A 15181-nucleotide genomic window follows, 5' to 3' on the forward strand; every position below is an offset into this window, starting at 1 on the left:
TAAAATGATAATAACTCGCATTATTATCATTTTATGTTTCCTTCTGCTGCTGCAGCTTTCTGGATGGGGTGGGGCTGCTCCGAGAACAGAGGAGTGGTTTGCCACTCCTAAGTGCACATGACTGTTTGGTCAGCCCTCTCGGGCCACCCGAGACATGCGCACTTCCCATTTTTCCATGAAGGCTGTATTACAGCCTGCATGGAGAACATGCCCAGGCCCCCATTCCCTGGCTGAGCGCCAATCCACGGCGCTCAGACCAATCACAACGCTGCATTACGGCAATGTGATTAGCTATTGGGAGCCGGGTGCTTCTTACTGCTTCATGTATCCTGCTGCAGGACCGGAGCAAGAAGAGGACGGAGGAGAGGCGGCGGCCGGCCAGCCGTCACAGGTAAGTGTTTTATTTCGATGGTTTTTTTGCCCCCCTCCCTCTGCTCCGCCTTACCACCCGAGTCCAGTAGCAGCCGCTACTGATGTTAGGACAAGTACAGATAGGATTTTGTGAATCTCAGAGGTTGCAACCACAAAATGGTTTTGTACATCTAGCCCTTAGCTTCCTGCACTTACAACAACTAAAACTCATCATAGTAAGTTACAAAGACACTAAATAAATAAATCATCTCTTTATTCTATCAACATTTTTAAATTGTGCCATCATCCATGTTACGAACAAGCAACCTAGAAGATTAAATAAACTAATTAATACTAAAATAAACAGAGAAAAGAGGGAATCAGGCTGTTACCTACCTCCCAAGTGCTACAAAAGTCAACATCTGCATAAATCATTTTCCCATTTGCATCCAAAGGCCACAGATCTTCCCCTGCCTTTAAAACAAAATGATTAAACATTAATTAAAACAGAAACAGAGAGTATCAGATAAAAGCTTGTTCATATTTCAAAGATAGTGTATCATCTATTTCATAAAGCACTCTCAGAAATAATGCTTTCGCCCCTCCTTTGTTTCGGACTTCAGTCCAACATTCAGTCCCACCTCAGCTTATAGCTCAGATCAGACCTATCCTCCATGGGGTCCTAGTAAGAGGGCTACTTCGTTTCTGATGCCTTTCATTAGTATGATAATGGGTCTGTGTTAAAAAAACCTGGTATTGCAAGTCATCGTTCAACCACCTTTATTGGCATTTTTTATGAAGTCATACAAAACAAACGTAAGCTTGGAGTAGCATATACATTCAAAAAAGGGCGAGGTACATCATAAGAAGTCAACAACATCATAAGAAAGTCATCCCAGCGATGTAAGGGTGTATTTGTACCATTACAAATGAACTTCGAGTATAAACCTGGTGTCCAATGGGAGGGACGTGACGTCAGTGTCCGGGCTCTTCAAGTGTGTATTGTTGCTTTAAATAGATTGTTGAGAAACAAATTGGGGGGAGAAGGTGCAATATGGGGAGTGAACAATAAGGGAGTCTCAGTCAGAGCAGGTCACGGATAGCTGAGGAGGCAGCAGCTGAAGGTGGGCTCAGTTATGAAGGGGGTTGTTTGCCCATGGAGGGATCAGGACAGAATGAGAGAGGAGGGAGTTCTGAGCCTAATGAGGTAAGGAGGGAAGTGTGTGAAACATTAAAGTAATGCAGAAAGCATGAACTATGGTAGAGTATATCATGTTTGGAGGACGCCTTTAGATTGTCCTGGAGATATTCCAGTCGCCCGCCATGGGATGCCCTACTGGGCCCTTGTATTTTTCCCTGCATTTGGCTTTACCTCTGCCCATTCTATAGCAGACCCACCTCACGTGCTCAAATGTGGAGGTGATCGTGTCCTCCCAATTCATGGTAATGGTCAGCTTATCCAGAAGGAGACAAGCTCAATACATTGGAACGCGTCTTTGTTTTTTAGTGCATTTGTAAATGCCTAGGGCAATAGCCGCCCAGTCAAGGTGGATAGGTTTCTGAGCAAGCGAGGAAAGCAAGTCCAGTTTCTTGCACCAGTGATCCCCCAGCGAGGGCAAAGAGCACATCATGAGCCCTGAAAGCCTGCAGTGTCCGATGAGCAAGGGTTGCAAGTGGTGTTAGCTAAGGGAAAGTGCTTATTAATAGCCGCAGTAAATAAAATAGGCTCTGTGTGGGGTGTTTCATTGGATGAGTTTGAACTTGGCATTACAGGAAACCTTGTGTGGGTGTGCTAGCACTCTTTTTCATGAAATGCCCCTGCAGCTTTGGTTTCCCATATATCACCCAAGGTAAAAGCAGAGTGCACGTGTGAGGCAAGAGGGTTCTGCAAAAGCAGCTGTTGTGCCTTTGCCCCAGGCCTATGGTGTAGAGGTATTGTACCAAAGGAGGTGGCTCATGTTCCGTCTCTGAAATTTAAACTAGGGTAAGAGGTGTGAAGAATGGTGTGATGCAATAGGAATTGGTCCTCGAGTACAGCAAATTGCTCTCTCAATGAAGTGAAGGAAAGGCGACAGCCATCTTGGAACAAATCTCCAGCTGCCCTGAGATCTGCACTATGGCAGTGTTTCAGGTCTCCTGATGTGATGAGTCCTGATCTAGGGAGGCCCTGGATAGGGATATCTGGGGTTTAAGGCTCCAGGTGTTTGGTGATGTACAGGGCTCTGTTATTGCACCATAGTGAGGTCTGAAAAAGACGTGGGTGGCCATGTGTACAGTGTGTGCCATAAACTAGGAGGACGTTCAGCTCGTCAGGGTGAAGCGGATACCCTCCAGCACAGGTCTCTTCCAGTGCCATGCTCGCAAGCCATCTAAACAACCATTGAAGCTGAGCTGACAGAAAATAGAGCTCATAATCAGGTGCCCCAAGGCCCCTTGTCTCGGCCGGAAGGCGCCGTTTAGCTAAAGCCACCCTGCTTTGACCACTGTGCCATATGAGCTCACCTAGGAGCTTATCTAGATCTTGGAAGAACTATTGTGTGAGGATTATGAGGGGCTTAACAAAGTCATATAGGAGGCGGGATAAGACCACCATCTTGAAGTGGGTTATATGCCCCCTGAGAGCAAACTGCAGCATTCTCTAGAACGATATTTGGGACCTACATTTTAGTCAGTATTCCATCAAATAAATCCTGATCCGAATGGTAAATCTTGATTCCAAGATAGAGGAAGGTGACCCCTCTAATTGAAGAGGCCCGCCGCCCAGATCCATCCCACCCTGCAGGGAGTACGGGTGAAGGCACACAATTTCTGCAATTTACCTATAAGGCGGAGGCAGCAGAGAAGTCCCCGAAAGCCAGGGTGATTCCAGAGTGGTCTCCCCGAAGGTCTCTGATGTAGATAAGGATGTTGTCATCGTACAAGGGACTGCATGTGTTCAGCCAGTGAGTGGGATGACTCAAGTCATGCCCCTGGCTCTCAGCCTTACTGCAAGTGGCTCCATGACCAGGGCAGGGATAGGTGCCCTTTTCAACTTTTATTTATAGAATGTTTAACTACAATAGCACAGAGGTAAAACAAACGGCGGAAGAAGGGAGGTATAGAACAGAAAAGTCCAGGGTGATCGCAGCACCAGAGGAAAGCAAAATAGAAACATGGGCACAAGGGGCGATATCCATTCAAAAGCGCATAGAGCAGTGCATTACGACCAATTATTCAAACATGTACTTAACCGACAAACAAATGGGCCATCGTTACACAGCACCATCAAGTCAGGGGTGAACAGCGACCACTTGCCAACTTTACCAGTTTGCTATCAGATGCTCAGAGGTCCTCCCTATGAGCCCGTTGCAAGATAGAAGGCATGGTAGTGGTAGTATTCGCATTTACCCTATCCCTCTTTGTAAGTGCATGTCCTACCAGTTGTATTTTACACCTTGCCTTTAGGGGTGACTTACACACATGTCCGGGAGAAGTGATGGTTTTGCAATTGCTTTCAATTAATGGCACGCCGGTCTAGCAGTGCACAACTAATATACCAGTCTGCCTTGGCAGACATGAAGACTTGTTTTACTTGGGGGACCTCCAGGGTGGCACAACCAGTGCTGCAAGCCCTGGGTTACCCCTCTGATTTAGAGGCCCTGTGTACTTGGGTGCCATTTACTAGGGACTTATAGGTAAGTTAGCCATTTCCAATGGGGCATAACCAATTGAACATATACTTTAGGATCGGTGCACTGGCACTCAGGTCTGGTTAGCAGGCCTCAGTGCACTCTCAGAGTCGAAAAACCAGCAGCATCAGTCAAAAAACTTGGGGGTGACAAAAAGAGGCATTTCCTTAAACATGGGATATGAACCCATTTTGTCAGGTGCATTTGTAGCTTATAAAGAAATGTGAGCTGATTAGTATAAGGGTGTAATTTGGTGACCAGGACAAGTGGAATCCCATCTTATGTGCCCTCAACAAGGACAAATCTGTCCTCTGGGTTCACACGGGTGTATTTATTTAAAAATGGTACTCCTGCTCAGATCCAAATGAGGGCTTCCCTGGAGTAGGCAGAGAAGCTAGTAGCACAACCTGATCTTGCCAGTGTTTTTCAAGGAATTGTCATGAACACTGCAAGCTATTGTGACTATGGCAACACAAAATTTCAGTATATCAACTCCCCATGCATTTTGGCCGGGTGGGTCAGAACCTGCAAATGGAATGGAAGGAGTATTTCCCAAACTATGTTGCTGCAATTGTTGATTTAAGAAAGATGGCAGCAGTGCAAAAGAAAATGATTTTGATGCATTCTTTGGGGCCGTATGGGTTAAAAGTTTATAACCAAATGATATAAGCCCCAGTTGTAGGTGATGTAAATGTTTTTGAGGTGGCTCTGAAGGACCTTGATCTGTACTTTGCCCCTAAGGTATGCATTGGAATAACTAGGTACAAGTTTTTTCACCGCAAACAAAAAGTGGGAGAATCAGTCGATAATTATGTGGATGAGTTAAAAAAATTGGCTATAGACTATAAATTTGGCAATCTGCAAGGTGATTTAATCAGAGGTCAGTTGGTTATGCACGTAGGCAACCATGCAATTCAGGAACGGTTGTGGGTGATTGGAGATTCCCCATTAGAGGATGTCATCAACATAGTGCAGAAGGCTGAGATGTCAGGTAGATGTGCTAAAGAATTATTCATCAAATACAAAGGTGCTGAGGCCAAATGTAAGATTGTTGGTAAACCAAGTAATAGACCCAAGTCCTTCAGTGCTCAATCAAAAATGTTAAATAAAGACAAAGGGGGAGGCAACAGGTGTTACATCTGTGATAGTAGGGAACATTTAGCTTTCAACAAGAATTGCCCCACCTTAAATCAAAGATGTAGTTGTTGTGGTATAATGGGCATTTTGCCAAAGTGTGCAGGTGGAAAAAAACACAGTGTAAAGTGTATCTCAGAGCACGGCAACGGTGATGAGGAAGATGATGAGTATGGTGGTGGTGATGGGAAGTTTAACAGTGTGATGAACTTAGCAAGTAAGTTGATATTGAGTATTAATGAATAATAAATAAGTCCATGTGTTGGATGAGCACCGGAGTTATAGGAATCAAGATTTTCGCTGATTCTGGTTCACCATACACGATTCATAAAAGAAGAGATATGGAAGAAAAAATGTGTAGGGAAAATTGGTAGTGATTTATGTGAGCCTGATATTCAACCCCAAGGGTATAGCTGAGAGAAAATCGATATGTTGGGGTATAAGTGGCTCACATTCAGATTCAAAGATGGACACACACATGCCAAATTGCATGTGGCAAAAAGGGGTCCTCAGGTTGTAGGGTGGTTTGGCCAGGGGAAGCTACACATCATTTTGGATCCAGGTAGTTCGGATCAAGTTAAAGTGGTGGATGAAAGAGATAATGTTGCAAGTGAAATGTTAAATATATTTCCCACTGTTTTCAGTACAACCTTGGGCAACTTGAAAGGATTTGAACACCGCATTGTTTTGAAAACGAATGCCATTCCCAACGTGCACAAAGTCAGAAGTATTCCTATCACTAGTGGAGATGAAGTTTCAAAGGTATTACAGAAATTAGTTACAAATGGAATCATAGAACCAATAGAGTCAGCGGAATGGATTTCTCCTTTGGTCATGGCCAGTCGTAGCAATGGAAAAATCCATCTATGTATAGATTTGCACTATTTGAATGATAATATATTGATTGACCGATTTCCACTACGAAAAATCACCGTAATGGTCACGTGCCTTAAGGGAGCCAAAGAGTTCTCCACCATCGACTTGAACCACCAAGTTTCTTTGACACCTGACTCAATGAAGTACACGGCATTCATCACACCTTTTGGACGTCATCAATTCAAAAAGATGCCATTTGGTTTAGCATCTGCGCCCGTGGTTTTTCAGGCACTGATGTACAACCTTTTTGGAAAAGAGGCAGGAATCAAATTTGTCCAAGATGACATACTAATGTTTGGCGAAAATAGATGCAGTCATGACTTTAAGTTGTGTAAGGTGTTGAAAATTCTAGCAGAGAATGGTTTAACTGTAGAGATGTCAAAATGTAAATTCGCAGAAGAAAAAGTGACGTATTTAGGGCACGAAATTGGAAATGGTGGTGTTAAACCAAAAAGATTTCTCAACAGTGCAATAAAGGCTGCCCCAGTTCCAAGTAAGAGATGAAATACGAGCTTTCTTGGGGTTTGTGGAATATTGCTCAATGTTTATAACCAAATTTGCAGAGAAAAGCTTTCATATGCGTCAACTTTTAAAGCATAAATCTGCATTTGAGTGAACTGTGAATTGTCAAACGGAATTTAAATTGATCACATCAATCATCGCTAAGGTACCGGCATTGGATTCTTTTGATCCACACTTGAGTTGTTGCATCACCACGGATGCTAGTGGCAAAGGTTTGGGAGCAGGCTTGACATAAGGGAAAAGGTGGGGAGAGAATTTATAATTTTGTTTGCTTCACGAGCCCTGTCACCAACTGAGGAAAAATATTCAATCATTGCAAGGGAGGCATTGGTCTGTGCATGGGCTCTGGACCATTTTAGGGCAGTTGTGTAAGGTAAACCTGTCACCATTCTAGGCGACCATAAACCCCTTGTGAAGTTGTTGACATCTGAAGGAACAGTCAAGGCCTCAGCAAGAATAGCTAGACTTTCAATGAGGATGCAAGATTACATTCATAAACTGGTGTACATAACTGGAAAGGATAACGTTGTGGCTGACTGTTTATTAAAAATGCCGGTAAAATTAGAAGAATGTAAAGATGAAATTTGGAATGAGTTCTAAATTGCATTCATACATTGGGATGGCAGTAATGCGGTGTGCAAAGAAGAGTGGCTGAAAGAGTATGAAAAGGACAGAATTTTAGTTCAGGTCAAAGAATTCTTACAGGGAACATGGCCTAGCAAATGGGATTTACTGATAGAAGGCAGACCTTTTTGGGAAATTACATCACAACTTACTATAGAGAATATTACCATTTTGAGGGGAGAGAGAATAGTATCTCCAGAGGGTTTGAGAAGATCCATAACAGAATTATGCAATGAAGGCCATTTTGGCATCGTACAGACCTAGGGTCTAGTCAGGAATTTATTTTGGAGGCCAAGATTGATGGAGATGTGGAGAGGTGCATGAGACAATGTGTCATGTGTGCAGGGACGGATAAATCATTAAAAAAATTGACACACAACATGAATGGTTTTTTTTTCCAGGCAACCCTGGGCAATGGTAGCAATCGACTTTGTGGGACCAAAGGGTGAGGAGCAAAAGTTTATTATTGTACTTATTGACATGTTCCCAAGATGGCCGAAATAGAGGTGGTCAAAAGGCCTGATACTAGTTCTGTTTTAAATTTTGGGGATAAAGTGTTTGTTTCTGAAGGTCCACCAACATGTGTGTTAAGTGGCAATGGGGTGCAATTCCTTTCCAATGAATCTAGAGATTACTTAAAAAAATAGGTGTGCAACATAAGACTACCTATCTTTTTAACCTGAGCGGAAATGGTATAGTTGAGTTGTTCAACCGGGTTGTAAAGGGAATCATTCAAGCCGCTGTGGTGAGCAATAGTGATTGGGTGTAACAGTTATACAAAGCGGTGTGGGCATACAGAGTAACGAAAAATGAAGTCACAGGATTGTCTCCTTTTGAGAGGAGACAATCCAATGAGAGGCTGCAATCCCAGATCTAAGTTTAATCCAAATTGGTTGCAGCATGCTGGGTTTGAACAATGGTCCCTTGATGAGGTGTTGAACAGAATGGCGGAACATCATCAGAAGATGAAAGCAGTGTATGATGATAAACATGGTGTCAAACCAGTAGAAATTGTTGTGAGCGATTGGGTTCGCATAAAGAAACCTGGGCATATCAAGAAAGGGTAGAGTCAGTTTAGTGAAACGTTTGAAGTGATTGAAGTTCTTAACAATGCAGTCAGAGTAAATAGTAGAAAAGTATGGATCTTGAAAAGAGTAGCCCATAGTCCTCATGGATTACCAGGGAGAGGTGAGTGTAATACCATGGATGGAGATCTACAGTGGTTAGATTTAGAAGGTACTGCTAACATAGACTTTGATGACGTAGCGGGTTGTAGTGTTCCGAGGGGGGATAATGGTGAAGATGAGGAAGTAGTGTAAACTAAAAGCACAATGATGGCAACAATACAGCTGGAAAAGGGGATGGTGTCAGAGCCGAGAGTGGATAGTAATTCAGAAGTGGTGGAGTGAGGAGTGAGTGAAGATGGTATGGAAGAGAACCTGGTACAGAGATCAAGGAAACCCCCGGAATGGTTAAGGGATTTTGTATGTGGAGAGAAGAAGTTTTTGGAGTGTAGTGGTTACAGTGGTGATATGCACTTTTCTTATTATTTTGCTTTAGTTAATGATTTTTCTTTATTTATTCTGTCATCATTCATGTTAAGTGTTATTATAAATTGTATTAAAGGGGGGGTGTTATGTTCTACTGTTGCTATGTATGTTCTCAAATGGTTTGATGTTCCATGTGGAATATGGAACATCAAGGAGGAGAGGGGCAGTGGCAGATGAGTGGCAGGATGTGTGAGCCCTGCGGCTTCAAACAATAAAGAAGTGTACTCCATGAAGTTTGCATTCATGTTTATTTGTGCAGAAGTACACCACACCAGGTCCTGTCCAGGACTGAAATACCACATAACACCCTCCACCTACCTAGCAGGGAAAGTGACTAAGTGGAAAAGACTATGCGGTGGGGATGAGCGCTGAGATAGAGCAGCATTTTAAGAGGGAGTGAAACAGGAACATGTTAGATTAGATCGTTAGCAGTCTGGGTTGTCATCACTGGGGGGGGTATAGATTTTCCAGGTGGTATCAGAGAAGTGCAAGTGTCACCTTCATCTGATGAGAAAGAATGTAGGGCCAAAGATGGGTAATGAAATGTAGCAGCAGTAACCAAGGCAGAACGCTTGCTGTCCTGGCTTACTTTCAAGGAGCCACAGCTGACGCCAGTAGGCTGTCAGATCTGACACCAGGCTTCCTCACACAATATCCAGATCTCAGTGTCTCCCACCTTTGGGTCACACCTTATCTGCCTGATAAGAGGAGCTATGTCCCTTAGCCCAGTCGCAGACGGTCTCCGGTTGAACCCTCAGCATCCTCAACTCTCCCCTCCAGAAAGCGTAACTACTCTATTAAGTCCGGGAGCTACTGTCGAGTTCCTGAGATAGTAGTTGCAAGTTCTTGTGAGACTCTCTCCATAAGTCACTTTTGGTCACTGCACAGGAGTCTGTAGTTGATGGTAATTGCGTGAATCTTAGCTTCCAGGAAACTATGGGCTGTACTGAGAGCTTCCAATATAGTGCCGAGTTGGTCCACATTGACAGCCAAAGGGAATGGGGAATTTTCTCCTGGAGATGGGCACTTGAACTTGACTGTTCCGGTCTGCCCATTTTGAGGGTAAGGTTGGCTGATGTCAGCCAGCGGTGCCAATGGACAGACTTTGACTGTGTCACAACACCAAGCATGATATACCTGCCTACCTTTCTCGCATAGGTACCACCTTTTGGAGAATTAGAAGTGATTCCTGGAAAAATCTGCCTCTATTAGAGGAATGGGAGCCAACAAATTAACAAGGAGAGCTGAGCCAGACCCGGATCTGGCTTCGATCTTAGTGCCTGTGTATGAGTTGAATGCAAAAAGAACAACAGATGGACAGAATCCTGATCAGTGTCAAACATTCACCCCAGTACAGATACCTGAGCTTAAATCCATAATTCTTTTTGCTCCCCATGCCATTCCAGTTCAAACCCAGCCATATGCAAATCAGTCTTGATCCTGTTTCCCATGGGAACAGTCCAGCCCGAACTGCCAGGCCAGGTCCTCCGTGGAACGGGAACAAGCATAGTAGGACTGGTTTCGAGGTTTCACCCATCATCAGCCAGGCTAGCTTGACTTCAGGGGCATAGAGAGCACAGGACCTAAGTCTGGGCATACCAGTTCCACTCGGAGTGACACATGTAAAAAGAGCATTTGATGGACTGAATGCTGATCAATGTCAACATTCGCCCCGTACAGAGATCTGAGCCTAAATCCATTGTTTCTTTGCTCCCCATGCTATTCCAGTTTAAACCCAGCCATATGCATCTCAGTCTTAACCCTGTTCCCCATGGTAACAGTCCAGCCCGAACTGCCGAGCCAGATTCACCCTGGACCGAGAACAAGCATCCTAGGACCGGTTTCGGGGTTTCACCACTCATCAGCCAGGCTAACTTGACTCCAGTGGCATAGAGAGCATGGGACCCACTTCTGGGCATACCCATCCCACTTGGGGTGGCAAATTCAAAAAGAACAATTGATTGACAGAATGCTGATCAATGTCAAACAATCACCCCAGTACAGAGATATGGGCCTAAATCCATCGTTTTTTGTTCCCCATGCCATTCCAGTTTAAACCCAGCCAGTTGCAAATCAGTCTTGACCCTGTTCTCCATGGGTACAATACAGCCCGAACTGCCAGGCCAGGTTCTTCCTGGACGGAAACAAGCATCCTAGGACTGGTTGCATGAGTCAAGGCTTGAAAATATTTGCTATTTAAAACATACTCTAAACATAATGAAAAATATAATAAAGTCTATTCATTAAAAAGTGTATTACTTTAACATATGGAAGCTTTGCCATTAATAGGGCACATTATAGCTCTGCACTGAGAATTACTTATTAATAGCGATAGTTTTGGGAAAAAAAGGTAGTCTGAACTTAAATAAGAAAAGGCTTTGTTTTTTACCTTTTGGTGCACTTTTTTAAATAATAGCACAAACTCGACCTGAAGGTATTGGAGCGCTCTACATGAGAACCAGTTACTGTACAGAAGGACAGATGCATTTTTAATATGCACGGTGAGACAAAGTGATTTGCCCAGAATCACATGATGTTGAGCCTATGTCGAGATTATAACCAGTTTCCTCAGTTGGCAGCCCTTAGCCTGGGTAGAGATAGGGAGACAGGCAGAAGCCACAATAAACATGAAAGGTCGGCATGGGCTTAAGGTTTCAACCGGACCTCAAGCTGAGCCAGAGCCAGGCTACAGGCTTGATCTTTCAGTGGCTTGGCCACCTTTAGCCTCTAGAAGGAACATATGAAGCAGGGACAGGGCTGATCACCAAATGGATCAGGTTGCAATAGCGAATAAAGCAGGGGGGAACTGCTAGACAGCAGCTGGGAGGCGCTGAGACGCCTTTAACAAATGTTTGTTAATGGTCGCGATGGTGACAGATAAGAGAGAGAAGGCCTTGAGACTTGATAGATTTCTTTTTTTATTTTATTTATTAAGTGAGAAAGGAACAGTGCACATATGACATATACAGAAAAAAGAGTGGGAAATAACTCCTATTGCAAAAACATGGATATATAGAAGCACCATGACCTGCCTAACTGGGATGGAACAACAAAAGTAATTAAAAACAAATGCAGAATAAAAGACAAAATGTAAACAAGACAGAGGGAAAAATGCAATACAGCCGACTATAGATTGACAAGAGTTAGTTTTATACATTAGTCTACAGATCCCAGTTGAAACCTACCCAAATTTTGTCCAGTTTCTTAAGCTAACGAATACCTCTGGCTCTAGCGATTGTGAGTTCAGACTCGTATATTTGCCAGATAACCTCCCACCAATCAGTGACCTGTGGCGGGGTTGGAGACACACATGATCTGGCAATACAAAGCCTGGCAGAAACAATGTTTATGGAGAACTGCCATCTTAACCCAAGATCAACTTCCATTCTATATACCATTATTATCTGCTTAGGGGTGAAATGTGTTTCAAATCCAAGACATGATGTTATTAATTGAGTCACCCCTTCCAAAATTCCTGGAGAGCAGGACATGTAACAAACATATGGAGAATATCTGCTGCGGAGCAACCATACGTAGGATCGCTAGTTTTATCAGCACCGGGATTCCCACCCCACTTAATAATTCTCTCTGATGTGTAGTATAGCATGCAACTGGTCTTAAAATGCGGTCGTTTTAAATTTATAGAGTGCACCGAGCCCAGTTCTTAATTTGAGCCAGTGGTTTCCGGTGCTCGGCACCAGCACTTAATTGTCAACACCACACTTATGACAATCTGCCACATGGTGGCACTTCTCACCTAATTTAGAGATGAGCAAAATTGTGATTGTTAATGAATACAATGTACTTTAAAAATTACTATTACCTGCCTGCCCAGCCATTTTTTTAGCTCTGGGGACCTGAAATAATCTGGACTGTCACACTTCCAGGCGAGAGAGATGGTTAGTAGTTGTTTTGGAAGCAATTAAATTGGCGATGGGTGGTTCAAGCTGCAGTGGCCTCCTGGTCAGGACCCTGGCACTTATTATTTTACAAATTAGGCACTGACCGAGCCATCCACTGTCTCCAAGGCACTGTACATTTTTTTTTTTTTTTTTTTATTGAGCAGAGGAGAGCAGGATAAATAACAATTTTTAAACACTTTTACAGTTACTTTCTGATACATGTATGAATCTGAAACAACACATCGTGACATACCAATCTGTAAACGAGAATATAGCCTTAAAAAAAAAAAAACACATAAAGTAGCGTCATGCTTTCTTAAAGTACAAGCCATAAAAATAACCTAAAACAAAGTGTAGGCCTACTAAAGTGCAGTGTGCAACACTATGGGACTTTCTACAACACTTCAATTTTATATTGATAGCAATTTATCTAATGGCCTCCATTCCACAGTAAGAAAAGCATCTGCTTTTCCACCCCCTCATTCCCGCCATATTTTAAACTATTTCATCGAATCAACAATAAATTGTGCAAAAATACAAATTTTCTTAAAGTGCAATATGCTAAAGGTGGTAAGTGCTAAAGTGCTATACCATTACCATACTGAAATTCTATATAGCTTGATACTGTATGCATCACTATTAGACTTTCTACACAACTTCAAATTTATATTGCTAGCAATTTATCTAATGGCCTCCAATCCACCGTAGGAAAAGCATTGCTTTTCCCCACCCTTCTTTCCCGCCATATTTTAATCTATTTCATCGGATCACAATAGATTGTGCAAAATTACAAATTTTCATAAAGTGAAGTATGCTAAAGTGCTTGGTGCTAAAGTGTTGAGCCAGTCCCGTACTAAAGTTCTATATAGCTTGATACTTATCCAAAAACCTCCAAACCAAAGTACATTTTTTTACTGCCCCTACCCGCTTGGCATATGCTTCTTCATATCTCCTTGTCCTCCACATTTTAATTAACCATTTCGAATAAGAGGGGATCTCTTCTGTTCTCCACTTTTGTAGAATCAATGACCGTGCTATTACAGTGCCAATAGCCACGAACTCTAGAGATCCCAAACAATGCCACCTCTGTCTCAGGATCAATATTTTTATCAATTGCATAGCTTATAGCTGAATTTTTTTTATTCCAGAACGTTTGGAGTTTTCGGCATGTAAAACAAATATGTAGCCAGTCCCCCTCTCCCAAGGCCTGGCACCGAAAGCAGTTATTTTCAACCCCGGCATGGCGCTTGTTTAATACTGCCGGAGTATAATATGCCATCCACCTTGAAAGAAAGGCCATCCTTTTAAAATTGGCCTCTCTCAATGCTTTACTACCTAATAGTGCAAACTGCTGCCATTCTTGATGGGAGAACTTGCAATTTGTTTCTTGTGTAATCTTTCCCAAAAAAGTTTCAACTATTGGAGCTGACCTTAGTTTTAAGAGTAGAGAGTACCAGTTTCCTACGCCTTTCAATCTCATCTTATAAAGTGCATTAGCAAGTCACCCTGGTACCCGATCTGGTAAAATATCATATTTTTTAATCAGATGCGAGATCTGTAAATATTCCAAGAATCCGGGCTTCTCCAGGTTCCCACATCTGGCTACCACCTGTTCCCAGGACATAAAGGTTTGAGCTATAAAAAAACTACCCAGCTCGAAAAAACCGTTGTCCTTCCATCTTGTTAAAAGGCGAGAGTGCATCTGCAGCCCTAAAAATCTACTTTCCTCGAGATTTAGAAAAATGTAGCCAGAAGAATTAATTTGTTTAAAAAAGCATAAAAGGCGTTTGGAGAAGTCCCGTAATGTCTTATACCGGGATTTCTTTGGTAGTTTGGTTGTTTTAAGAAAAACTGATAGTTGTGTTCCAGACTCACTAAGCATTTTTTCATAGAAATTTTTTTCTGTCAAATCGTTACTAACAAGTAGACGGGCAATTGTGTCCAGTAAGGCAGCCTCATAATAGATTTGGATATTGGGTAGAGCCAATCCTCCCTGATCTATTTCTAGTTGTAGTGTGGGGAGCTTGACTCTAGAAATCTTATTATTCCACTTAAATTCTCTGAACATTGAATCGATTTCTTTAAAAAACTTAACATTTATCTTAAGAGGGACAATGATAAATAAGAAATTTAATAAGGGTAGTATAGACATTTTTAAAAGCCCAACCCGGCCTATCAAAGTCAATGGTATAATAGACCACTTATCCAATAAGCTTTTGATCTTACATTTCGTTGTCGTATAATTCAGGCTAAAAAGTTGATCAACTTGGTTGGAAACATATATGCCTAAATACCTTATTGGGTCTGTTTTCAGCGCCTGGGGTTTTAAATTCGGGGGTAAACAGTTATAATCATTATTCAATATTAACATTTCTGTTTTGTTTTGATTTATTTTATAACCCCCTATTTGTTCAAATCTTCTAAACTCCGCTAGTACCTTGCTCCAGTTCATTTCATCCGGATACGAATACAAAATTATGTCATCTGCAAATAATTTCATTTTTGGCATCCCATCAAAGGGCGCTCTAATTAAAAGATTATCCCTAATTCTACA

At 42.4% G+C, this 15181-nt stretch overlaps 1 protein-coding gene across 1 annotated transcript in view; it reads right to left on the reverse strand.

Moving 5' to 3' along the window:
• Nucleotides 1-15181, reverse strand: part of LOC146854242 (aldo-keto reductase family 1 member C3-like) — a 386032-nt gene that overhangs the window by 228320 nt on the left and 142531 nt on the right. Inside the window, exon 4 of the mRNA XM_085652025.1 lies at nt 748-825. Within this exon, the coding sequence (XP_085508151.1) occupies nt 748-825 (78 nt within the window). The remainder of the gene's footprint in view (nt 1-747; nt 826-15181) is intronic.

The sequence above is a fragment of the Triturus cristatus genome, chromosome 4_1 (genome assembly GCF_964204655.1).
Source record: "Triturus cristatus chromosome 4_1, aTriCri1.1, whole genome shotgun sequence".
Taxonomy (NCBI): Eukaryota; Metazoa; Chordata; class Amphibia; order Caudata; family Salamandridae; genus Triturus; species Triturus cristatus.